The 27,434-nt window shown below is 39.0% G+C and overlaps 1 protein-coding gene across 2 annotated transcripts in view; it reads right to left on the reverse strand.

The window, feature by feature from the left end:
• prex1 (phosphatidylinositol-3,4,5-trisphosphate-dependent Rac exchange factor 1) overlaps nt 1-22,775 on the reverse strand; it is a 91,336-nt gene extending 68,561 nt beyond the window's left edge. For both annotated transcript variants that reach the window (XM_058084030.1, XM_058084029.1), the window contains exons 1-3: nt 21,470-22,775; nt 2,085-2,150; nt 1,806-1,928 (exon numbers count right to left, since the gene is read on the reverse strand). In XM_058084030.1, the coding sequence (XP_057940013.1) occupies nt 1,806-1,928; nt 2,085-2,150; nt 21,470-21,613 (333 nt within the window). In that variant the 5' untranslated portion in view covers nt 21,614-22,775. The remainder of the gene's footprint in view (nt 1-1,805; nt 1,929-2,084; nt 2,151-21,469) is intronic.
• Between the last annotated feature and the right edge of the window lie 4,659 nt (nt 22,776-27,434).

Raw genomic sequence — 27,434 nt, forward strand, 5'->3', positions numbered from 1 at the left:
TTGATGAGCCAATTCCACAGCAGCGAAAGTGCTCTCAGTATGCAAAAGATAGCTGATATGCCTCACATGACTTTTTGTTACTACATCGTAGCATATCTGACATAACAGATTACTAAAAACAGCAAAGCACTCTAATCATATAGAGGATCTTTGACTGTCATTTTTTTCATTCAGTCCTTTCAGGTTTTTGCAGTAGGCACCTAAAAACAACAACACTCCAGGCATATAGAGGATCTTTGACTAGTGTTTTTGTAACAATAGGTTCTTAAAAATAGAATGCTCCTGTCATATAGAGGATCTTTGACTAGTGTTTTTGTAACAATAGGTTCTTAAAAATAGAGTGCTCCTGTCTTATAGAGGATCTTTTACTAGTCTTTTTGTAACAATAGGTTCTTAAAAATAAAGTGTTCATGTCACATAGAGGATCTTTGACTAGTTTTTGTAACAATAGGTTCTTAAAAATAGCTGAGTGCTCCTGTCACATAGAGGATCTTTGACTAGTGTTTTTGTAACAATAGGTTCTTAAAAATAGAGTGCTCCTGTCATATAGAGGATCTTTGACTAGTGTTTTTGTAATAATAGGTTCTTAAAAATAGAAGACTGCTCCTGTCACATAGAGGATCTTTGACTATTGTTTTTGTAACAATAGGTTCTTAATTATAGAGTGCTCCTGTCATATAGAGGATCTTTGACTAGTGTTTTTGTAATAATAGGGTCTTAAAATAGCAGAATGCTCCTCTCATATAGAGAATCTTTGACTAGTGTTTTTGTAATAATGGGTTCTTAAAAATAGAGTGCTCCTGTCATATAGAGGATCTTTGACTAGTGTTTTGTAACAATAGGTTCTTAAAAATAAAATGCTCCTGTCTTATAGAGGATCTTTGACTACTGTTTTTGTAACAATAGGTTCTTAAAAATAGAATGCTCCTGTCATATAGAGGATCTTTGACTACTGTTTTTGTAACAATAGGTTCTTAAAAATAGAGTGCTCCTGTCTTATAGAGGATCTTTGACTAGTGTTTTTGTATTAATAGGTTCTTAAAAATAGCAGAGTGCTCCTGTCACATAGAGGATCTTTGACTAGTGTTTTTGTAACAATAGGTTCTTAAAAATAGCAGAGTGCTCCTGTCACATAGAGGATCTTTGACTAAAACTCTGACTTGGCAAACTGAATGTCCATGCCTTGTGAACAGAAAGATGCCACGTGAAAGGTGATTTAAGTTAGTTTGAAGTGCTCACATAAGTGCGAAAATCTTCAGCGCTAACACGCCTACTACTTTACAGCTATCACGTCAAAATACGGCTCTTTTTCACACAATTATCCCGCTACAATCTTTTGCGAAAGCTGCAGCACCACAGCAGCAGATCTCAGTAAAAAAGTGAACTGAAAATAGATGGTCAAAGTGAGACCCCAATTGAGGAGGGAGCGGCTGGAGATGCTGGGAGTGCGAGAAGCAGAAAGCCATTGTCCACTCGCAAGACTGACACAGCGCCTCTTCCTCTAGCGGACACAGAGACTTCTTTGTTTGTCCTCAAGAGGCCACATGAGTTCAAAGAGAGGGGAATGGTGGGTTGGGGGTGGTGGTGGTGGTGGTGGCGAGGGTGGGGTGCAAAGCAGCATGTATGGGATGAAAAAAAATAAAACAAGAATGTTTAGCCAGGATGGACATCGGACTAAATACTGTTTATCTCTCAATGAATGTTGTAAACCGTTTCCATGACAATGAGCGTATGGAGCAGAACATTGCTGTCCATGTCGAGGTCTGCATGGATTCAACTCATTTCATTTCATTGATTGGACTTACAAATTGGAGAAACACGTGTCCCAGCGCGTGGTGAGGCTGGGGTTCAGGCTGCAGGACGGCGTCCACCGACGACAACACCTCTTTGTGCAATTCCAGGATGTCCTCAATGTTGGAAAACAAAATCTATAAACAGTAGAAGAGGGGGGGTGGAGGTATAGAGGAAGCGGAGAGATAAAAAGCAAAGGAAGGAAGTTAGGTGTAACGGATGGATGCGGGATCAGGGACAATCCTAATTCACTTTCCGAAAATGAAATAATGATTTAGAAGTCTTAGTCTTACCTTGACATGTTCAGGTGAGAGGCACTGTTGGCCATCTGCCGTTTCCCTGATTCTGTCCAAAAACGCCTGAGGAGGAACAAAAACATACTTTATATTAAGATGAATCATAGGGCTGCACGGTGGACGAGTGGTTAGCATGCAGGCCTCACAGCTAGGAGATCAGGGTTCAATTCCCCCCTCGGAAGTTTCCTCCCACATTCCAAAAACATGCTAGGTTAATTAGCGACTCCAAATTGTCCATAGGTATGAATGTGAGTGTGAATGGTTGTTTGTCTATATGTGCCCTGTGATTGGCTGGCCACCAGTCCAGGTTGGACCACGCCTCTCGCCCGAAGACAGCTGGGATAGGCTCCAGCACCCCCGAGACCCTTGTGATGATAAGCGATAGAAAATGAATGAATGAATCATTTTTGTTGTCTCAGTGGGCTGCGCGGTGGTCAAGTGGTTAGCATGCAGGAGTTAGTTGTTCCTTACTGGGAATATGTAATTTTGTGCGTCTGTAGCTTTAATAGGGCTGCACGGCGGTCGAGTGGTTAGCACCCAGACCTCACAGCGAGGAGACCAGGGTTCAATTCCACCTTCGGCCATCTCTGTGTGGAGTTTGCATGTTCTCCCCGTGCATGCGTGGGTTTTCTCCGGGTACTCCGGTTTCCTCCCACATTCCAAAAAACATGCTAGGTTAATTGGCGACTCCAAATTGTCCATAGGTATGAATGTGAGTGTGAATGGTTGTTTGTCTATATGTGCCCTGTGATTGGCTGGCCACCAGTCCAGGGTGTACCCCACCTCTCGCCCGAATACAGCTGGGATAGGCTCCAGCGGTAGAAAATGAATGAATGACTCGTGTGGAACAACAACAACAATGAAAAAGAAGGACGTGTTTTATCCAAGAGGAAACTGAGGGCAGCCTGCATCTAAAAAGGGGCGCAGGACAGAACAGAATATGAAAAAAAAATCCTGAACTGAAGATATTAACATATTAACATAGATTATAGTCGACCTGCTGGTTCTGAATGAAAGACACCCGCAGATAAATGCTTGATTTACAGCTTTACTGCATGTTGAAAAACAAGAACCACTCGGCTGTCTTAACTGCCCTAAGACGACAACAACAAGTTGAGGCCAAGCGAGGCCACGCTGCAAATGCACACTTTCATGTTTGGATTTTTTGCATGCCGACCAATGGCGACGCTGGCACGCAAAACAAGACCAAACAGTGAGGGGAAAAAAAAAAGGGGATATGTATCTTTTTCTTCTAGAAACTCTTCTCCATTTTGCTGTCTATTACCTCTTATCTAGCGGGTCTTAACCTACAGTGCACCCATGTGACTTTCCACCTCCGGATACCCACAGTCTGGAAAAAGAAAGGGATGATGCAGAAATGTAATTCCCAAAACCACCGGATATAAAACTCTTCCTCATCTTACTTCCCGCTGTAATGAATGGTGTGGACCTCGCCTTCACTGCACTTCTCTTTGTGACAGCACGTTTCCCATTGTGTGCATTCTTAGATGTGTGGTTTTAGCTGTTTATATACCTTTATAACACACAAAAGTGCTCATGTCTCAAAAGGATTGTGGATGATAGGGAAAATTCCCCCAAAAAAGTGTACTTTTCCCGGAGGAAAAAGGTTCTATTTACACTTGTGGGTAAAAATTTGGCACCTGCTTTACATTTTGTGTCCCTAAAAATCACTTCCTGGTGTTCCATTGTCTGTTGGCCAATCGGTTAACCACCCAATACCACACTCAAGTCAACTAATTGGTGGAAACATGGTTTCATACAAACCGCTGTAGCATGTTTCCCATTACGTGCATTCTTAGATACGTGGTTTTAGCTGTTTGTATACCTTTATAACACACAGAAGTGCTTATGTCTCAAAAGGATTGTGGATGATAGGGAAAATTCCCCAAAAAAGTGTACTTTCCCTGGAGGAAAAAGCTTGTATTTACACTAGTGGGTAAAAAAAAATGGCACCTGCTTTACATTTTGTGTCCCTAAAAATCACTTCCTGGTGTTCCATTGTCTGTTGGTCAATCGGTTAACCATCCCATACCGCACTCATGTCAACTAATTTGTGGAAACACAGTTTCATACAGACCGCTGTAGCATGTTTCCCATTACGTGCATTCTTAGATGCGTGGTTTTAGCTGTTTATATACCTTTATAACACACAGAAGTGCTTATGTCTCAAAAGGATTGTGGATGATAGGGAAAATTCCCAAAAAAGTGTACTTTTCCTGGAGGAAAAAGGTTGTATTTACGCTTGTGGGTAAAAAATTTGGCACCTGCTTTACATTTTGTGTCCCTAAAAATCACTTCCTGGTGTTCCATTGTCTGTCGGCCAATCCGTTAACCATCCCATACCACACTCAAGTCAACTAATTTGTGGAAACACGGTTTCATTCAGACCGCTGTAGCACGTTTACCATTACATGCATTCTTAGATGCGTGGTTTTAGCTGTTTGTATATCTTTATAACACACAGAAGTGCTCATGTCTAAAAAGGATTGTGGATGATAGGGAAAATTCCCAAAAAAAGTGTACTTTTCCCAGAGGAAAATGGTTCTATTTACACTTGTGGGTAAAAATTTGGCACCTGCTTTCCATTTTGTGTCCCTAAAAATCACTTCCTGGTGTTCCATTGTCTGTCGACCAATCGGTTAACCATCCCATACCGCACTCAAGTCAACTAATTTGTGGAAACATGGTTTCATACAAACCGCTGTAGCACGCTTTCTGTCATTGTAGGCTAAATGTTTTTTTCTTTTAAGCCAAATCAACTCCAGTAAAACACTATAAAAGCACACAAAAATGAACTAAGTGTAACTTACACCATCGCTGACACTTAGAATAACACATACGCAGTAATGTCATTTCCAATGAAACCAAAATAGAACGTGAGAGCAGTGGAGTGCCTCTTTCCTAATTAAAAACAGCAATAAAGGAAATCAGTGGTTGTTTTTTTTTTTTTTCTTAAGGGGGCGTTCGAGGGAGAGCTACTGTTCTGAGGCGTACACTAATTATTTTGCCCATATGGCAATTTGTCACACGTCCACAGTGAAGGGTTCAGTCAAGTGAGAGGATGCTCACTGCCAAGACTAAAGATGCTGGTGTTCGGGGATTTTAAGAGCGTACAAATGAACCGATAAAAGATAATATGTTAAAAAAAACTAAAAAAAAATATCACATCCATGTGGTTGTCAATGTGCAGCACAGATGTGGAAATTACAGCGGTGGGACGGAGCAACAAAGACAGCCTTTCAGTCCGGTACGAAACGCGACCTTCTTAACCCGAGCCTTGTGTTGGCTGTCATCATTGTTCCATAACAAAAGCACACAGGTTCGTTTAGAGAGAATATTCACACTTTCTCCGGCCACCATTTTGTGTGACTGGCTTTAATAGATCAGCTGTTTAAAAGCAGTATTTTCACAATCCTGTATCTTAAACTAGCTCTGCATGCGCTATGAAGTTTTGGTTATGCTAGGTTGCTAGCGTAAAACGAATACTCACTAAATTTTGTGAGTTAATGTATACTTGTGAGTATAAGCAGCTATGTTGACAAAGGCACAGGGAGTCGGCCATTTTGGTTTGCAGGTGATGAATTTGAATTGAGGATGCACAGACGCACAAAATGGCGCCCTAATTAATCAGTTTAAGATGTGTAATGAAGCCTTCCACCATTTTGTGTGACTGGCTTTAGTAGATCAGCTGTTTAAAAGCAGTATTTTCACAATCCTGTATTTTAAACTAGCTCTGCATGCGCTATGAAGTTTTGGTTATGCTAGGTCGCTAGCGTAAAACGAATACTCACTAAATTTGGTGAGTTAATGTATACTGGTGAGTATAAGCAGCTACAGTTTGTTGACAAAGGCACAGGGAGTCGGCCATTTTGGTTTGCGGGTGATGAATTTGAATTGAGGACTTAGCTATATTAAAGCCACAGATGCACAAAATGGCGCCCCAAATTTGGGGCATTAATCAGTTTAAGATGTGTAATGAAGCCTTCCACCATTTTGTGTGACTGGCTTTAGTAGATCAGCTGTTTAAAAGCAGTATTTTCACAATCCTGGATCTTAAACTAGCTCTGCATGCGCTATGAAGTTTTGGTTATGCTAGGTTGCTAGCGTAAAACGAATACTCACTAAATTTGGTAAGTTAATGTATACTGGTGAGTATAAGCAGCTACAGTATGTTGGCAAAGGCACAGGGAGTCGGCCATTTTGGTTTGCAGGTGATGAATTTGAATTGAGGATGCACAGATGCACAAAATGGCGCCCTAATTTGGGGCATTAATCAGTTTAAGATGTGTAATGAAGCCTTCCTTTTGGTTCTTTTTCCATTTTTCTATCATGTCCGCAAAAAAGGAGCCATAAAAAGCCACAACCTCAAAAGCGGACACATTAGCATTAGCTCCACAGACACACAAAAAGGGTGTGTTCCCAGGAGGGTTTACTAAAAGCCCTTATAAACCTCTGACACTTATTTGAAATTGTTGATAAATACTTATAATAGGCAGGCCACACAGCTAGGAGACCCGAGTTCAATTCCACCCTCGGCCATCTTTGTGCATGCGGGGACTCCGGTTTCCTCCCACATTCCAAAATCATGCTAGGAAGTCCATAGTCCATGGCGACCGAGTGGTTAGCGCGCAGGCCTCACAGCTAGGAAACCCCAGTTCAATTCCACCCTTGTCCATCTCTGTGTGGAGTTTGCATGTTCTCCCCGTGCATGCGTGTGTTTTCTCCGGGTACTCCGGTTTCCTCCCACATTCCAAAATTAAAATGAAAAATCCTAAATTATAGTAATCTACCTGCATATTAACAAAAAAAAATGATTAAGTTATTATATGTGAGAATATGACTATTTTGATTATTTGTGAAACAAAGATTTGTTTTTGTTTGACAAAATTCAAAATATTTATACATAATCAGGGCTGCATGGTAATCGTGATTAATTGTGATTAATCGTGATTAATCGTGATTGGTTCATTTGCAGCCCACATAATAAATTTATACAAAAAAAATAAATATGTAAGACTGCTCGGCGGACAAGTGGTTAGCACAAGGGCCTCACAGCTAGGAGACCCGAGTTCAATCCCACCCTCGGCTATCTCTGTGTGGAGTTTGCTTGTTCTCCCCGTGCATGTGTGGGTTTTCTCCGGGTACTCCGGTTTCCTCCCACATTCCAAAAACATGCTAGGTTAATTAGCGACTCCAAATTGTCCATAGGTATGAATGTGAGTGTGAATGGTTGTTTGTCTATATGTGCCCTGTGATTGGCTGGCTGGCCACCAGTCCAGGGTGTACCCCGCCTCTCGCCGGAAGAAAGCTGGGATAGGTTCCAGCACCCCCTGCAACCCTCATGAGGATAAGCAGTAGAAAATGAATGAATACTAAAGAGTTAATTGAACTGTTAATGAGTCATTTCTCGCCATGACCCAAAAGAGTTTTACGAACTACGAACAATCCCATATCGTCTTTTTCTGCTGCGATTCTCACCATCGCCGCCACTTCCCCACTTCCTCTAACCGAGAAGCTATTGTGCAAGAGTGTTTTCACACTTAAATCGAGAAGAGGTTTGAATATAACATGATCTTTGTGGAGATATCACGCAGAATGCAGAGCAGCGGTCCCTCACATGACGAGAAGCTGACAAAAAGTAGGTCACTTTTCAGCGGAGATGAATGCATCTTAGGTTAGCAACACTTTGTCAATTGTGAAACTGCCCACTTGCTGTGTCACTGCGATTGCAGCAATAGACTATATTAACTCATTCACGGCCAAACACGTCGAATGTGAAGAAGACAGAAGTTGAATTGCGCGGTGGAAGAAGGGGAATGGCGACAAATCCAGCAGAGACAAAAATCCAGGCCGCTTACACCGCTTCTACTTGAATTTGCTCATTTGTTTGTGCTACGTTTGTGCTGTTTTGCATCAGTTTAATGCATAGGTCAACCAAAGGTCAACCAACCCCCAACATGCTCGGAATTGAACCAAAGTGGTGTCATTTGTTTGTGCATGTTTTGTGCAGGTAAAATGAACGTTTGTGCTGTTTTGAAAAGGTAAAATGAACGTTTGTGCTGTTTTCGTTTCAGAGTTATTAACGTTTTAAGTTAACATAACCAGCCCCCCCCCCCCCCCCCAACATGCTCGGAATTGAACCAAAGTGGTGTCATTTGTTTGTGCACGTTTTGTGCAGGTAAAATGAACATGTGTGCTGTTTTTGTTTAAGAGTTATTAACGTTTTAAGTTTACATGACCAGCCCCCCAACATGCTCGGAATTGAACCAAAGTGGTGTCATTTGTGCATGTTTTGTGCAGGTAAAATGAACGTTTGTGCTGTTTTTGTTTAAGAGTTATTAACGTTTTAAGTTTACATAACCAGCCCCCCCAACATACAACATACTCGGAATTAAACCAAAGTGGTGTCATTTGTTTGTGCACGTTTTATGCAGGTAAAATGAACGTTTGTGCTGTTTTGTGCAGGTAAAATGAACGTTTGTGCTGCTTTCGTTTTTTAGTTATTACAGTTTAATGCATAGGTCAACCAAAGGTCAGCCAACCCCCCAACGTGCTCGGAATTGAACCAAAGTGGTGTCATTTGTGCACGTTTTGTGCAGGTAAAATAAATGTTTGTGCTGTTTTTGTTTAAGAGTTATTAACATTTTAAGTTTACATAACCAGCCCCCCCCCCAACATGCTCGGAATTGAACCAAAGTGGTGTCATTTGTTTGTGCACGTTTTGTGCAGGTAAAATTAACGTTTGTGCTGTTTTGTGCAGGTAAAATGAACATTTGTGCTGCTTTCGTTTTTGAGCTATTACAGTTTAATGCATAGGTCAACCAAAGGTCAGCCAACCACCCCCCCCCAACATGCTCAGAATTGAACCGAAGTGGTGTCATTTTTTTTGTGCACGTTTTGTGCAGGTAAAATGAATGTTTGTGCTGTTTTGAAAAGGTAAAATGAAAGTTTGTGCTGCTTTCATTTAAGAGTTATTAACGTTTTAAGTTTACATAACCAGCCCCCCCAACATGCTCGGAATTGAACCAAAGCGGTGTCATTTTTTTGTGCAGGTAAAATGAACGTTTGTGCTGCACAAACATTCTGGCTGATCTATGTAACAAATTGTAATATCCCAAAAACAAAAGCACCACAAGCGTCCATTTTACTTGTACAAAACAGCACAAACGTAGCACAAACAAATGAGACTGTCCAGAGTTTTGAGTGAGGTGGGGGGCCAACTTCACTCAGGTCCTATTTTCTACAGCTCATTTATGAAGACCCCAAAAGGCTAGAAACAAACTCAAACAAACAAGAGTTAATGTAGTCCTAAAACTCAATGTTTTGTGGGACTACAAAGCGAACCGGATCATTATGGTTCATTGAGTCAAAAGACCCGTTCATTTCGGTCAATTGGTCGTTAGCCTGTGATCTCCCCCTGTGCATAGACCCGGTCAGCCGTGTCGAGTCCGTTCACTCATGTACACGTTCGTTCCGACTCAACAGCGCAACAACACGTGATGACTAAGATGTGTTGGTCATGAACGAACGGGTCAAAAGAACTAGTTCTTTTTTGTGAATGGGATAAACAAGGTCACCGACAGTGTCGGTCAATCTCTCGGTCTTGGTCTTTCATTCAGCTAACCCCACCCACATATAGAGGCGTGACGGTAGGATAAAACAGGCAAGCACGCAGATCCCGCCCTGCAAAAGGAACGGTGAACTGACTCTCCAGTCAATGAAAAAAAAACATATGAAACTGAACAGATTGAACAGGTATTTAGGGGCTGTGACCTCGTTCAGAACTAGTTCTTTTGACCCGTTCGTTCATGACCGACACACCACTAATGAAGACTTTTGATGGACACTGTCATAGAGCTGTTCATTTCATGACAAGATCTTGATTACTGTGATTGTAGTGCGCAAGCACAAACCTTCGCAGGTTTATTTCCGCAAACAGGAAGCATGAAAGAGAGCAAGCAAGCTTTTCTTTTTTTTTTTGTTTCTTCTATTCGAGCTGATATAGGTAGGCAGGAAAACAAACAGTTTGCACAGCGAGACCAAGCAAAACCTCTCCTCCAGCAGCGTAGTGTTGTTCCACGGCAGGAAGTGCGGTCTTTGTGAAAAAAAACATAAACAAGAATGGGGAACTAATGCTCTCATTTGTATTTGAAATGAATCCATTCAACTTTCACCACAAAAAGACTGAAATAAAATAAAATAAAATAAATATTAGGAAAGCAGGAAGTGAACAAATGTAACAGTTACTGATTGTAAAAGTAACCAGATGGAGGGGTAGATTTAATAAGCTTTGCTTCTTCCTACTCCTTTTGGACATGTGGAACTGTGAACTGATTATGTGATGCATTCAATTGTAATCTGATGCATGTTCAAATGAAATAAAACCATTACCATTACAAATACTACAATACATACTGTAATGTATCATCAGAACATAGACAAAGATCAGCTGATAAGTCTTACAAAAGTTAACTAAAGTGGCCTCCAGTCAAAAGGGTCAGATGCGATTAATCAGGCCCAAAAAGGAGTCAGACAGGAAGGTGTGAAGAGCCAGATGGACCATATGCTGGTGTGTGTGTGTGTGTGTGTGTGTATAGCCTTGGCCTTGCGTTTGCTCCACTGGACGCTGGGTAAAGGAGCCTGCTGCCCTCACGTCTGCCATAACAGCCTTCAGGATGCTTTTTTTGACCTTTAGCATCATGGGACGCTAACTGACAGCCAAGGTATTCACTGTTGTCTTTAATGTGACTAAAGAACAGGAAACACTGTTGCTTATGCTGCGACTTATCTTTGATCTAGTATGATGAAGACTTTGTCACCATCTTTTTACTGAGAACATTCATTCATTCATTTTTTACCGCTTATCCTCACAAGAGCCTATCCCAACTGTCTTTGGGCGAGAGGCGGGGTACACCCTGGACTGGTGGCCAGCCAATCACAGGGCACATATAGACAAACAACCATTCACACTCACATTCATACCTATGGACAATTTGGAGTCGCCAATTAACCTAGCATGTTTTTGGAATGTGGGAGGAAACCGGAGTACCCGGAGAAAACCCACGCATGCACGGGGAGAACATGCAAACTCCACACAGAGATGGCCTAGGGTGGAATTGAACCCTCGGTCTCCTAGCTGTGTTGTTTTAATACGTTTTATTCAAAATCTAAAGAAATTTCAGGCCATTTTAGATTCTGACTGAGCTGAATTTGGGTTTGATAATTGAACTCCCCAAATCTGTCCCCTTTTAACCCCCATGAGTTCCCACAAGAATTCTGTATGCAGGTTCTCTCGTCAGAGGCTCACACTCTCTCCACCCCTTCCCATCCAACATAAAAACAATGTAGGCATTAATGGTCTCTTTTGGGCCAGAGTAAAAAGGGGGGAACAGGGCAGTCCTGCAGAGGCCTCGGGGGCCACTCTAGGGTCGGCGTGGCATGAAATGGAATAAATAAATGAAGAAATCCTCTTATTTTGGAAAAAGTTCGAGTCCCCGACTTACAAAACGAACAAGGGGGACATCTTTTACCCCGGATCCCTGATCTGATTCACAGCTCTACTGCCACCCAGCATCCAAGAGAAACAGCACTTTGGCACTATCCATTGCCTAACAACTAAACAAAGAAGTCTTGTTTGAATGTTGTCCAGTTACTACCACGCTACTTCCTTCCTGTTGCATGGATGCTAATGTTGTCATTATAAAAGCCTGGATGATTACATTATTACATTACATAAAATGGCCATTCAATAAATACACTGGTGGCAAAATTACTAAAAAAAAACTACATTAAACATCTAAATCCGTCATGAAATGAAACTAGCCATGAAATAATGCACTAAATTATTTAAATTATTTGTGCAATTTACTGTTTACGCTGAATTGTTCATATTTGATGTCATCTATTTTTTCACCACATTATTATTATGGGCTTGCTCAGTAATGCAAGCCCATATTGTTATTCCTTGTGATGTTTAGCTATTATTAGGGTTAGGGTTAGGTGCTAGCATGGTAGCTGTTAGCATTTAAGCTAATTTACTCATGTCTAAAGGATAATACCCACATGGTATGATGCAGGGATGTTATAGGACAACCTTGGCACTATCTAACCTTGAGGCTGTCTTGCTAGGTGCTAGCATGGTAGCCGTTAGCATGTTAGCATTTAAGCTAATTTACTTATGTCTAAAGGCATATACACACATGACATGATATAGGGGTGTTATAGGACAACCTTGGCACTATCTAACCTTGAGGCTGTCTTGCTAGGAGCTAGCATGGTAGCCGTTAGCATGTTAGCATTTAAGCTAATTTACTTATGTCTAAAGGCATATACACACACGATATGATATAGGGGTGTTATAGGACAAGCTTGGCACTATCTAACCTTGAGGCTGTCTTGCTAGGTGCTAGCATGGTAGCCGTTAGCATGTTAGCATTTAAGCTAATTTACTTATGTCTAAAGGCAAATACACACGTGGTATGATGCAGGGATGTTATAGGACAACCTTGGCACTATCTAACCTTGAGGCTGTCTTGCTAGGTGCTAGAATGGTAGCCGTTCGCATGTTAGCATTTAAGCTAATTTACTAATGTCTAAAGGCAAATAGACACATGGCATGATGTGGGGACACTATGGGACTGCATCAACCTTTTCAGTACTTGAGGTTGTCAGGCTAGGTGCTAGCACGGTAGCCGTTGGCAAAACCGGGCCCGAGGTTCACAGCACAGGTGGCAAGCCCATCAAAATTTCCACGGGAATTTTCTAGTTATTTATTATTATTATACGGGAGCCAGGCAACGACATTTCGTTGGCAATTTCACTGCTGTGTTATTGTGCAATGACAATAAAGGAAGACCATCTAAATCTGTCATGAAATTAATTTAAAAAAAAGGTCAGTAATTCAATGCATTTTCCAAAATACAACAGAAAATATCTCAAGCCAAATTAAAGAAGGAACAGGTCGAGAACCCCCGCTCCTCAAAAGTTAACAGGAACCGGCTGAGCGCCACATAAGCAAGCGCTTGACAACCAAGGCGAGGAAAACCAGCCTCAGGGGGAAGAAACCTTGAAATTGGTCATGAAATAAACAAACACGTAAATCTGTCATGAAATAGATTGACCGTGAAATTAATCAAATGGAGGGTCCTGTCATTTCAGCATCATGGAGTTGCGGAATTGGCCAATAAACGCAGAATCTAACGGATATTGACATATACTGAATAAAATGCTGTATTCATAAGGAGAAATGTCCATGTTAAAAACCGAATAGCGAACCGCTCATTCCATGTCCTGATAAACACTAACCAGGCCCCTAATGAATTTCTTATTTCTACCTATGAGCAAATGCGATTAATTCTGAGTTAACTATGAACAACATTTGATTAATCATGATTAAATATCTGACAAAGTGAAGGAGACCAACAATAAGATGTTCAAAAGCTCTGTCAGCCTAGAAAAGGTTATAAAGCCTTTTCTAAAGCTTTGGGACTCCAGCAAACCACAGCGAGAGTCATTATCGACATATGGAAAACATGGAAAAGCAGTGAATCGTTACCAAAATTACCCCAAGAAAGGAGCACCGACTCATCCAAGAGGTCACAAAAGACCCCACAACAACATTCACAGATCTGCCAAAGTGTTCATGACTCCACCATAAGAAAGTCAGTGGGCAAAACCGGCCTGCATGGCAGAGTTCCAAGACCAAAACCATGTCTTATGTCATCTAGTTGTACTTCAGAGCCAAGAAATATAATGTATACATATTATATATATTCTATATAATATGTCATATCACATTCTGTCCCCAAAAGAATGACCATGTGACTTTCCTACTCTCACAACAGTGTCAGTATTCTTCTTGATGGAAGGAAGGTGGGGTGGAGTTTTTGTTGTCTTTTTTTTTTTTTTTTTTTTACATCATGCCGGCGGGTATTACAGTGGTTTAGACTTGTCAACTCTTAATTCCATAAATTCCTGCTGCAGTCTTATGCCTCAAAGAAAATGGATTATTAACACACATGACTTCAAAAAAATAATGATGATAATCGTTAACCGCCATGGAGAGTTGACTCTCAGTGACGACAGAACCTAGAGTTATTTTCAAACCTTTTGCAGTCGATTCTTAAAAAACAGCAGAGTGCTCCTGTCATATAGAGGAACTTTGATGTTTTTTTTTTTGGAAGAAGATTCTTTAGGTTACAGCAGTGATTCTCGATTATTTTCTGTCAGCCTATCCCAGCTGTTTTCGGGCGAGAAGCGGGGTACACCCTGGACTGGTGGCGAAGCCAATCACAGGGCACATATAGACAAACAACCATTCACACTCACATTCATACCTATGGACAATTTGGAGTTGCTAATTAACCTAGCATGTTTTTGGAATGTGGGAGGAAACTGGAGTACCCGGAGAAAACCCACGCATGCACGGGGAGAACATGCTAACTCCACACAGAGATGGCTGAGGGTGGGATTGAACTCGTGCCTTCTAGCTGTGAGGTCTACGCGCTAACCACTCAACCACCGTGTAGCCCAAACTGGATGTTGAGTACTAAATATGTGTACATGTTGGCAGGTCTACATTAAAATGAAAGCCTTTCATAAAATCCCCCCAGCCCCCAGGGAGAACCCACCCCACTATTTGTTGAGAAGCACTGGATTACAGGGACTCTCTGACTCGTCCTTTTTGCAGTACGTTCTAATAAACATTAGATTCTAAACAACAGCAGTGCACTCCTGTCATATAGCAAATCCATAACTAGGGTTTTATTATTTGCTTGCATACTTAAAACAGCAGTTTCATGCACAAAAATCGTCAGAGATTGTCTATTTGGGAGGAGAAGCCCGAGTCTGAATGCTGTAGATCAGTGTCCGTTGAGGACAATCATTGTGTCCCCATGTTGTTCATCCTTAGTTCATTTATGGTAATGGTAATGGTTTTATTTCATTTGAACATGCATCAGATTACAATTGAATGCATCACATAATCAGTTCACAGTTCCACATGTCCAAAAGGAGTAGGAAGAAGCAAAGCTTATTAAATCCTACCCCTCCATCTGGTACTTTTACAATCGGTAACTATTGCATTTGTTCACTTCCTGCTTTCCTAGTATATATTTTTTAATTGTTTTTTATTTATTTTTGTAATTTTAATTGAAGTAATTTTAATGAAATTTAATTGAAGTAATTTTAATGAAATTTAATTGAAGTAATTTTAATTTAATTTAATTGAAGTAATTTTAATTTAATTGAAGTAATATTAATTGAAGTAATTTGAATTGAAGTAATTTGAATTGAAGTTGTTTAGTTTAGTTTAACTTCCTTTTAGTTCACTTCCTGCTTTCCTAATATAATTTTTTAATTGTTTTTTTTTCATTTATTTTATGAATTTTAATTTAAGTAATTTTAATTTAATTTAAGTAATTTTAATTGAAGTAATTTTGATTGAAGTTGTTTAGTTTAGCTTAGTTTTGTTTGACTTCCTAATCCATTCCATAGTTTGATTCCACATACTGAAATGCTATGGCTTTTTAACGTAGTCCTAGCATATAAGTGTTTCAAATGTAGTTCTTCCCTGAGATCATATTTCTCCTCTCTTGTAGAGAATTATTGGATGACATTTTTAGGGAATTGGTTATTTTTATCATAATTACTGTGGAATAAAAAGGAAAGGTTTGGAAATCTCATTCTCCCTTTTGGCCACACATCAGTGAGTTGATAAGAGTTGTGTTCCTTTGCAGTGTTGTTGTTGTTGTTGTAGCAAACAGGATGACGCCTCTACACAATATTGTGGGTGCAGGAAGGCAATGTGGGACTTCCGTTTCTGTGTTTTCTCATTTGATTTGGTTTCCTCTGCTCCTTGGGTCTGTCGGTGCCACACTACTAGCATCAGGTTTCTCCAAGGAGGGGAGGCAGAAGGGGAGGGGGGGGTATAAATAGCTCTTTTTCGGCTTCCCATTTGCCGGTGGTTTCAGCCCACTGCAACCTCACCCTGGGCTGAAGTCATCGCAGCGCACACGTCGCGCAATAGAAGGTTTTTTTTTTTTTTTTAACAGCAGGTAGTAGAGTTACGACAGATGCCTGCTGAGGTTTTGTGAGGGGTTATTATTATAACCGGGCCTGTTTGGTCTCCACAGGCAGTGCGTCACGCCCATATTAATGTAACCTTCAACTAACTGGAGCCACTAACTGATATTCTACTGACTGACTGAAGCGGTACAGCAAAGTGAATGTAGATGATGGTTTAAATGACGTAGGACGGTAGAGGAACACACTACACAGATCTTTTGTAAGACTTTTTTTAAAAATGGCCGACTGTCAAAGATCCTAAATGTGACAGAAAAGTGTTTGACCGTGACTGTTCATTGGAGAATATAAATAGTCGTTACTTACATATACAGGGTCAGGCAAAATGATCTGACACATTTGTAGGTTAAATAAAAGGCAAATAAAGTAAAGTTAATTTTTTCGAAAAGTACTTTTCTTTATAATTCCATTGTTTTTTTGTTTCTTTGTCAGTTGCTGCCATGAATTGGACTAGTGAGCATCGTGCGTTCATCGTGGAAACGTTTATCAAAACAAACGAATCTGTAACCGCAACACAACGAGCGTTCCGTTTGGACTTCAATCTTGGTAGACATGATTCCGTAACCAGCTCCAAACACCATCTTGTTATGGGTTACCAACTTCAGAGCTACTGGATCGGCATCGAAACCAAAATCAACTGGCCGACCTCACACCAGAACTGATTTCATTTTAAAAACATAACAAAACAGAATGGCATTATATGTACTTTTCGAAAATAATTTTTACTTTATTTGCCTTTTATTTAACGTACAAATGTGTCAGATCATTTTGCCTGAAACTGTAGTAATACAAACAAACCTGCATGTTTCTACTGTATGTTATTTTTTTTATAAAGAAACAAAGCAGAATGGCATTATATTTACTTTTCGAAAAATAAAAACACTTTTTAGTTTCTTTACTTTATTTCCCTTTTATTTAACCTACAAATGTGTCAGATGATTTTGCGTGACCATGTATATATTTAAATTGGGGTTATCTTATATTTAGAGTTGTCCTATATTCGGAACAATACGGTATTTGTCACCATGACGTCATTGATGCCCTATATTTTGTTACTATATTGTTACAATATTTATCCACTAAAGCGCCGCTCTGAGGGAAAAAAAAAAAACACTAATCTCCAGATGGAAGAATTGATCAGATGCTAACAAGGGAATCCATTGACTGAGCCTTCTACATGAGCTTGTTTCCACTCATCGATGTGCGATGATAACACCCGACAATCCTCTAATCCTTCTTTTCACACCCGTCTTCCTCCTCTACGTTATCCCAATGAGCTCCATAGCACCACCTACCCGTGTGTTTTCAGTGCGACTATGAGGTTTGTGTAGAGCAGCTACAGATCCAGGGAGGATTCCAGGAAGTGCACACAAAAGGGGAGGTTAAAAATAAATCAGCGGTTAATTAGTGTAAGAGGTGATGCAGTGGGGATACAAAAAAAAATCTATCCATCTGGGTCTTGGAGACACAAACTAAAGGGTCTAGGTTGAATTAAAAGTGTGATTAGAACACAGTTTAATTATTTTTCGTTTGTTTTTGTGTTTTTGGACAGATATACACTTCGTTTTTGACTAGAAGATGACCTCGTTAAACAACCTCTCAAGCGTGGAAACTAACGACAGTTGTCGCTAGTAGCAGATTAGCATGCGTCCATTTTCTAGGTTTTCAAAACGTCCGGCTAAAGTGTGGATTTGGAGAAAAATACATTTATGTGTTTGGGTATTGACGCCAATAACCGGAGTTTTACAAAAAATAGTTTTACAGAAGGCTGCACGGTAGGCGAGTGGTTAGCATGCAGACCTCGCAGCGAGGAGACTCGAGTTCAATTCCTCCCACATTCCAAAAACATGCTAGGTTAAAAAATGAATGAATGAATGAGTTTTACGGAAGGCTGCGCGGTGATCTAGTGGTTAGCACACATGCCTCACAGCTAGGAGACCCAAGTCCAATTCAAAACATGCTAGGTTAATTGGCGACTCCAAATTGTCCATAGGTATGAATGTGAGTGTGAATGGTTGTTTGTCTATATGTGCCCTGTGATTGGCTGGCTGGCGACCAGTCGAAGGTGTACCCCGCCTCTCGCCCGAAGACAGCTGGGATAGGCTCCAGCACCCCCCCGCGACCCTCGTGAGGATAAGCGGTAGAAAATGAATGAATGAATGAATGACTTTCACGGTGGAAAAGTGGTTAGCACATAGGCCTTACAGCTAGGAGACCCGAGTTCAATTCCTCCCACATTCCAAAAACATGCTAGGTTAATTGGCGACTCCAAATTGTCCATAGGTATGAATGTGAGTGTGAATGGTTGTTTGTCTATATGTGCCCTGTGATTGGCTGGCTGGCCACCAGTCCAGGGTGTACCCCGCCTCTTGCCCAAAGACAGCTGGGATAGGCTCCAGCACCCTGCAACCCTCAAAAAATAAAATTTAAATAAAATCCCACCCAAACAAAGAAAATACTCGATTTATTTTCAAGATTGGAGCCCAATCCTAACTAAACCAGACAATTTTATTTCCTTTTCCAAGTGGACACTTAAACGTCACTTATCATCTTCCTAAACAGATGACACTTTTCACCGCCAATCATTTTATTTGTCCTCTTGACTTTATCTTTACTGAAAACATATGTCCTGACCTCGCCCCCCTCCGCCCATCTTATCAACACCCCAGTGAGCTAAGTGGTAACAAAGCCGAGGTAAGACGAGGAGGCTCAGCTGGACTCTGGATGGAGAGCAAGAGGGAGGATTAGCAGCAGAGGCTCCTTTCTATTTGTTTTTTTTTTTTTTTTAAATATGTTTCCTGGGCTCAGGTGCCAAAACAAGACCCACAACTGGGAATTTGGGCCAAGTTGGGACACAGTAGAGTCATTTTCACAGTCAAAAAGTATAAAAATGTACCAAAACACATTAAAAGTCAGAAGTTTGGAGACATCTTATCATGCTGTGGACCGAAAAAAAAATACTTTTCTTAAGATTTCTGACCTTAAACGTCAACAAAAATCACTATATATTTTTGCCTAGTTGACCTCCCTTCATTTAAAGCAACAGTCTACTGATAAACCTTTAAGGGCTGCGTCGTTATCACTGCTCCCGGAAGGGGGTTCGGTAAGGGTGCTGGTGGGAGTCAAACACATGTCTCTTCTGCTGCTGCCTGGACCATCTTAGAACACAAGATAAGCTCCGACTTCTGGGCAAAACTTTTTTCTACGACCTATCTTCTCTGATAAAACGACAAAACGAAGATCCTGAATATGACAGGTGACAGCAAGAGCCTCAAATGGAGGATTTTTAAGAACCTTTTGCAAAATCTAGTCAAAGATCCTCTATATGAAAGCAGCACTGGTGTTTTTTTTAAGGACATATTGCAAAAAACAAATGTGAAAGATTCTCTATATGAAGATTAAGCTCTGCTGTTTTTAAGAATTGACTGCAAAAACATTAGTCAAAAGTGTTATTGGGGACCTTCTGCAAAAACCTTACAAAATCTAGTCAAAGATCCTCGCAAAATCTAGTCAAAGATCCTCTATATGAAAGCAGCACATGTGTTTTTGAAGAACCTATTCAAAAAACATATGTGAAAGATTCTCAATGTGAAGATTAAGCTCTGCTGTTTTTAAGGACTGACTGCAAAAACAATAGTCAAAGTGTTATTGGGGACCTTCTGCAAAAACCTTGCAAAATCTAGTCAAAGATCCTCTATATTAAAGCAGCACAGGTGTTTTTTAAGCACCTATTGCAAAAAACAAATGTGAAAGATTATCTATATGAAGTTTAAGCGCTGCTGTTTTTAAGGACTGACTGCAAAAACAATAGTCAAAGTGTTATTGGGGAATTTCTGCAAAAACCTTGCAAAATCTAGTCAAAGATCCTCTATATGAAAGCAGCACAGGTGTTTTTTAAGAACCTATTGCAAAAAACAAATGTGAAAGATGCTCTATATGAAGATTAAGCTCCGCTGTTTTTAAGGACTGACTGCAAAAACAATAGTCAAAGTGTTATTGGGGACCTTCTGCAAAAACCTTGCAAAGTCTCGTCAAAGATCCTCTATATGAAAGCAGCACGGATGTTTTTTAAGGACCTATTGCAAAAAACAAATGTGAAAGATTCTCTATATGAAGTTTAAGCTCTGCTGTTTTTAAGGACTGACTGCAAAAACAATAGTCAAAGTGTTATTGGGGACCTTCTGCAAAAACCTTGCAAAGGTCCTTGATATGAGTGCAACACTCAGCTGAACCGCAAAAATGCTAATCATGATTTGTCTATGCAACACAAGCACAACACGGTTTTTAGGAACTGGCTGAAAAAACTCAATTCAAAGATCCTCTACGTACATAATGCTCACGCTTTGCTGTTTTTAAGGACCTATTCTCAACTTTTCAAAGATTCTTCTTCAAAAACTGGAGCGCTCTGTTGTTTTTTTTGCAGTCTGCTGCCAAAACACTCGTCAAAGATCCTCTATACGACCGAGTGAATTAATAGTTAGTGTTACATAGCGCGTTTAAACGACATAAAGGATGAAAAAGAGTCGTTTAGTGTGTCCAGCGGGGGAACGTTAACTAACATGTGAAACCAATTGTGACAAACCTGCAACAACAATAAAAATATTTGGGAAAAAATGGAAAAAAAAATATTAATCTAATCACTACATCAGTAAAATTACAAATAAATTCAAACATTATAATACACCAAGGACAAAATATCTGAAATAGAACTACAATGAGTAGTTACATTCAATGGTTGAAAAGGTGGTAAAATACTGTGGTGGGGGTTTCTTATCTTAATTATAGATCTACTCATGAATAACTACTTATGTGAACCTGAGCAGTGGAGATGTGTGAATGAAGCCCTTTTAATAACGTCACGTCACACCACACAGCACAGCACAGCAGCAGCAATTCACAGCAAATGCAACACAAAGCTGTCAAGTGAGCAGCAAGCAGCACACCTGGAATACAAACAAAAACTGCTGCCAGGAAAATCCATTCAGAACTCCATTGAGAATCCTACCGATTTAACGCCACGAGACGTCCGTTTACTACAACACAAACATGCTAGGCTAAATCATAGAATTAATGGTTTATTGTTTATATAAGCGGCGCCGAATTAACAACGACGGTTGATATGTTGGAGGGAGTTGCCTAAAAGATAAGCAGGGAGACCATTTTAGAGGTTTTAAGGAGGGGAGTTTGAATTGAAAGATTGGTGGCGGGAATTCGGCATAGGGGAATCGAGACACGCGTGTGTTTCTAAGAGAAAGGTGAAGAGTTGAAGTCAAACTTACCGACTGGAGGAAAAGCAAAGTCCGTACGTAATCTCTCTCCGTGTTTAGCGTCTCGTTGAGAACACACAGCCGGAGTCGCTGCTGTCGGTCGGACTCCTTGACGGCGTGGACAGCGTTCTCCAGATGCACGTCTTCCTCCTCCATGATCTGCTCCTAAAAAACGCAACTAGGAGCAGGGGGGGAGTAGTCTTCTCACGGTGAGTATCCGCTCTTAGTTCTCCTTTAGTCCATCTCGAATAATCCACTGTAAAAAGACCTCCTTGGTTGGGACAAGGGGGGGCGGAGATGCTAGTCTCGCTATGCCGCTCAGCAACACGTGAAGCTCGGATACCAAGAATGGAAGAGTCCGCTCATGTGAGGAGAACCGACACCAAACTCCGCTACTAACAAACCACCAACACGCAACTAACGCTGCACAACAGCTGACACTGGAGGAGGAGCCGCCGCTTCATTCACGCTCAGGCAAAGCGGGCAGGGGGCCACCTCTAGCGGTGACACCCACTGTCTCACCAACCCACAGTCGGATTGCGTGGAAATGGAGAGCCTCGGTTTGACAGGAGTTAAGAACATACTGCTACCATTTTTTTTTACAAAGATCCTCTATAAGAAACATGAGTGCTGTCTTGGATAGTCAATCTTTTGGGGGTGCACGTTGCAGTATATTAATAATTTCAGTACATTAAATATATTGTTTGATTGTTTAAAATGGCGTGGTGATTTATTGTTAAAAGAATGTTACTGCTTTATTGCTGTAAAGTTTAAAATGCTTTGTGTTGTCACGTTAGGATTACTTTCATCCTTCGCTAAGCATCATTCTTTGTCTGTTGTCTCCATGTCATCTTTACTATTTGGTCAGTTACTTCATAAAAAGTACGTTTAACTATTTCAAAATATTATTCAAATGCATTCTGAACAGTCCTAATCATGACATCTACCAAGCAGATACTGTAATTGTTGATAAAGTGCCCTCTAGTGGCCATTGGTTGTTATTGCCATTTTCTTCCATGATTGTTGATATATAGTATTGACATAAATAAATGATTATTGTTCACTAGTCCTTTTCTTGTTGACATAAATGACTACTAATGTTGTTTTAGTGACATGATTGCATCTTTTTGTTCCCTGGCATAGCTACTTTACAAAAGTAATTATTATAGTATTTTGCCCTGGAGCGGTGTACTTGGTTACCGCCTTCCTTGTTCACCAACTGACAAATCCAACTGCCTTCAACTCAAAGTTTTTTTATTCTCATGAGAATAGAACTTCTTCCCCAAACTAATTTTCTAGAAATTGCAACTTTATTCTGTTTGGTTTCACTTTTTTTTTATCTTTCAGATTAAAAAAAAAAAAAAAATATATATATATATATAAACAGCAAAAATGAAAAACTAAAAAGGTAATAATAAAAAATATATATATATCAAAAAAAATTTAAAAATATATATATTTTATTCTTAAAAAATATATAAAAATATTAAAATACATATAATTATATATATATATATATATATATATATATATAATTATATTATATTTTTATACATTTTTAATGACTTTTTTTAGTATTTCATTTTTGCTGTTTCACATATATATATACAATATAAATATATATAATTATGTATATATTTACATTTTATATATTTTTATTATGACTTTTAGTATTTAATTTTTGCTGTTTTTTATATATATAAAATATAAATATATATATTATATATTTTTTATTGACTTTTTTAGTATTTCATTTATATATATATATATTTTTTTTTTTTTACTTTTTTAGTATTTCATTTTTGCTGTTTTTTTTTTTTTACATTTTCTTTTTTAATTGTATTTTTAGGATGCGCAAAGGGCAATTTAAAACAAAACACAGCCAAGGGCCGCACTTTGGACACCCCTGCTTTGCTGTTTTTAAGGAGCTATTGCAAAAACGCCTTCAATACAACAGGAGAGGTCTGCCTTTTTATCGGACCTACTGCAAAACGTTAAAGATCTTATACAAAAAAAGCTTTGCTGTCTTCAAGAACCAAAGTCAAAAAGTCAATATTCTGGTTAGCATGTTGGCCGCACAGTCGGATCTGGGTTCGAATCTCCGCTTGGGCATCCCTGTGTGGAGTTTGTATGTTCTCCAGATTCCTCCCACATTCCAAAAACATGCTAGGTTAACTGGCGACTCCAAATTGTCCATAGGTATGAATGTGAGTGTGAATGGTTGTTTGTCTATATGTGCCCTGTGATTGGCCGGCTGGGATAGGCTCCAGCATACCCCATGTGACCCTACTAAAAGACAGGAGTTCTCGCCATTTGAAAGCCATGTGAAGAGTAAAAATATGAATAGTAGCTTTAATGGACGTATGTTACATTCGGCACTCTTTCCACACAAAAATCAAACACACCCTCCCCCAACCCCACCGGATGTGGACAGAGCAGTTGTCATTGTCTTTTATGTTATATTCTATTTACATGTCATCCTTCATGGTGTCTATACATGTCCTTAAATAGCATCCTACAGTGATGTAATAACAGGATACAACATGTGATTGTAGAGTATATATATATATATGTCCGTCTCTTCCGCTTTTTCCATAAAAGGCATGTGCATAAAGCACCATCGTAAAAAGTGAGTCACGCTTTAAAAAGTCCAATGGCGCCGCGAACACAGCCATGTTAAAGGTAGTCCCTCGGCAGGGGGTTTTTTTTCTTCTTTGCAAACAAATACAAAAAAAATGTCAAGAGAATAAGAAATGTGCTCAGTGCATTAAGACTTGAAAACCAAAATAAGTCTTGCCCGTGTTCTTGGTGTGATAAATAATTTCACATTGTGATAGGCAAGACCAAAAAAAAAAAAAAAAAAACAAGTACAGTGAGTAAACAAAGCCATAGCAGGAGTTATTGTGTGAAAAACTGTACACACAAAAGCTCAATTGGATTGGGTCTCTCTGGGGGTGCAATGTCAAAATATGACGCATTTGATGTCGCCGTACAAAGGAGTATCAAGGCCCAAAAAAGTTTGAAGATTGACCTCAAAATATGACAAAAATAACATTGCATTTACACCATGTTACACAAATAAACCCGTAGAATACTATTAAGAATATGATGGGGGGAAAAAAAAACAGAATCTTGCCAGAATAAATATGAAGTGAATATTATGAGAATGTGGTATGTAAACAAGGGAAAAAAATGTATTATAGTAATATTATGAGAATAATGTTATGGTAATATTATGAGAATTACCGCAGTAATACCACAACTTTATGATTAATTCTCATAATATTATGGTAATATTATGAGAATTAATCATAAAGTTGTGGTATTACTGCGGTATTAATGTGGTATTAATTCTCATAATATTACCATAATATTATGAGAATTAATCATAAAGTTGTGGTATTACTGCGGTAATTCTCATATTATTACCATAATATTATGAGAATAAATAATGTGGTATTACTGCGGTAATTCTCATAAAATTACCATAACATTATGAGAATTACCATAATATTATGGTAATATTATGAGAATTACCGCAGTAATACCACAACTTTATGATTAATTCTCATAATATTATGGTAATATGAGAATTACCGCAGTAATACCACATTATTTATTCTCATAATATTATGGTAATATTATGAGAATTACCGCAGTAATACCACAACTTTGTGATTAAAATACATTTCTTCACCATTCAAATACATCATATTGCATACAAAATGTTTTGTTGGTATTATGGTCATATTATGAGAATTGCTGCAGTAATACCACAAGTTTATAATAATACATTTCTTCACCATTCAAATACATCATATTACATACAAGATGTTTTGTGTCTCATATGATGTATTTGAATGGTGAAGAAACGTATTATAATAATAAAGCTGTGGTATTACTGCGGTAATTCTCATAATATTACCATAATAAAATCATATCTGTGGATACAAGTTCCTCATTTTTTTTAATTTTTAAATTGTATTCATTATTATTAATTTGTGAGATCAACTTTTTTTTATTTTATTGTAATCCGCCGCTATGACTATGACAATAGGTTTTTTTTTCTTTTATTACAACGTATTTGCAAAATACAAAATATTTTCTCGCAATATTCCCAATCTAGTCTTTTTCCCTGTATTACAACTTTGACTTTTTTTTTGTAATATGGCGTGTCTTAATAATCTCCATTCATTTTCTATGCCGTTTATCCCGACTTGGGTCCGGGTTTGCTGGAGCCTATCCCAGCTGACTTCAGGTGATAGGCGGGGTACACCCTGGACTGGTGGCCATCCAATCATGGTACTTTAATCTCATAAAATTATTTTTTTCCCCCCCAAATGTCTTGTAACATTAAAAATATTTTCTCATAAAATGGGTGTAACATTGCTAATTTATGAAATGTATAAAGGACCATAATACTCCTTGGTACCAAACAAGAGGGTACTCAAATTCCCAACTGAAGAATTAAAGTGACAGTGTCATCTTTAAATGCCATTCTTGGGGTGTTTAAGGGTTGGGGGCGGGAGGGCGGGGGGGCACTAGGGGTCAATGTGACTGGCTTGAATAAGCATACACACATCTACACACTGAGAGAGAGAGAGATTTTGGGTAGAAAAAAAGACATATAGTAATAGAACACAAAAATGATAATAAAAAAACAGCATTATAGTAAGTGAGCTAGTGAGCTGCTGCCATGGCCACCATTGTGCACTCGGAAGACTTTAGCAGGCGTCGGCATGGCGACATGACATGAACGTAAACGTTTCCTGGTGACTAAATATGGATGGCGAGAATGGCAGACGCCTTCAACAGATTTGGGACACAGGTGCATATTAGTAGCAACGCCATGATAGACCCTTCATCACAACGGACCTTTTAACGTCATCCGCTCAGATAGAGACCGTTTTGTATTGCAGTTCAGGACGAAAAGCAAAAGTCACCCATTTACCCAAGACCCTTTTTAACTGGAAACGGACCACCATGTTGTTACATGACAATGTTTTGCCAAAGTGACTTTTTAATGATAGTTTATGAGCACCAAATGTGAGAATATCATCTCTCTCACTTCTTTGCAGAGGCAATCAAACTTGAGGACCGGGCGTCGTTACACAGAATGAGAATCTTCTAAGCATGAATGAATGAATGACTATTCAGGGAGTAATGTAGTAAACGGTATAATGAAATGTAATAAATTGGTAATAATACATGGATATGTTCAAAAAAAAACATGTTTTGGTGTGCAAAGTGCGGCCAGCAGCTGTTTTGTTTTTATTACTTTTAATGTTTTTTTTTTACCATAACATTGAATTATTATGAGAAAAATTGACTTAATTTTAGTACAATATAATTTAACAAAAAAATAAAGATTTTTTTTTTGCATGAGAATAAGCCTGCAATTTATGGACAATTAGGTTGCAAAAAAAGTTCTAGTCAGAATTATGAAAAAAAAGTTGAGAAAAAGGTTGAAAAAGCTGGGGGGAAAATATAGAAATGGAAAAACACTAATTTGACAGGAATAAAGTCAAAATATTAGAAGAAACGGGAGGGAAAGTCAGTTTTACAAGCAATATTATAATAATATAATAAGCTAAATATAATAAGCTAGCAATATTATGAGGAAAAAATAGTTTAGGAGCACAGAGTTTAAAGTTATTTTTTTAGAAGTCGCTAAATTATAAGAAAGAAAGTAAATTTTTGGAAAAATGTCAAAATATTGGAATAAAGACATATTAATATGAATATTATTTAAGAACAAAGTGCATAGACCAAAGTTCACCCTAATAAGTTTGGACAAAAGTTTGGACATTACTACTTTAGAGGGGGGTGCAAAAAAAATAAAATAAATAAAAAATAACTAAAACTGAACTAGCATGATGTCGTTGTAGCTCACATAGCTATAGTCAAGTTGCTAACGTTTGTGTCCGCCCGGCCACCTCTTAATGTTCCATTGTTGTATGTGCTACATACAACAGTG

The sequence above is a fragment of the Doryrhamphus excisus genome, chromosome 10 (genome assembly GCF_030265055.1).
Source record: "Doryrhamphus excisus isolate RoL2022-K1 chromosome 10, RoL_Dexc_1.0, whole genome shotgun sequence".
Taxonomy (NCBI): Eukaryota; Metazoa; Chordata; class Actinopteri; order Syngnathiformes; family Syngnathidae; genus Doryrhamphus; species Doryrhamphus excisus.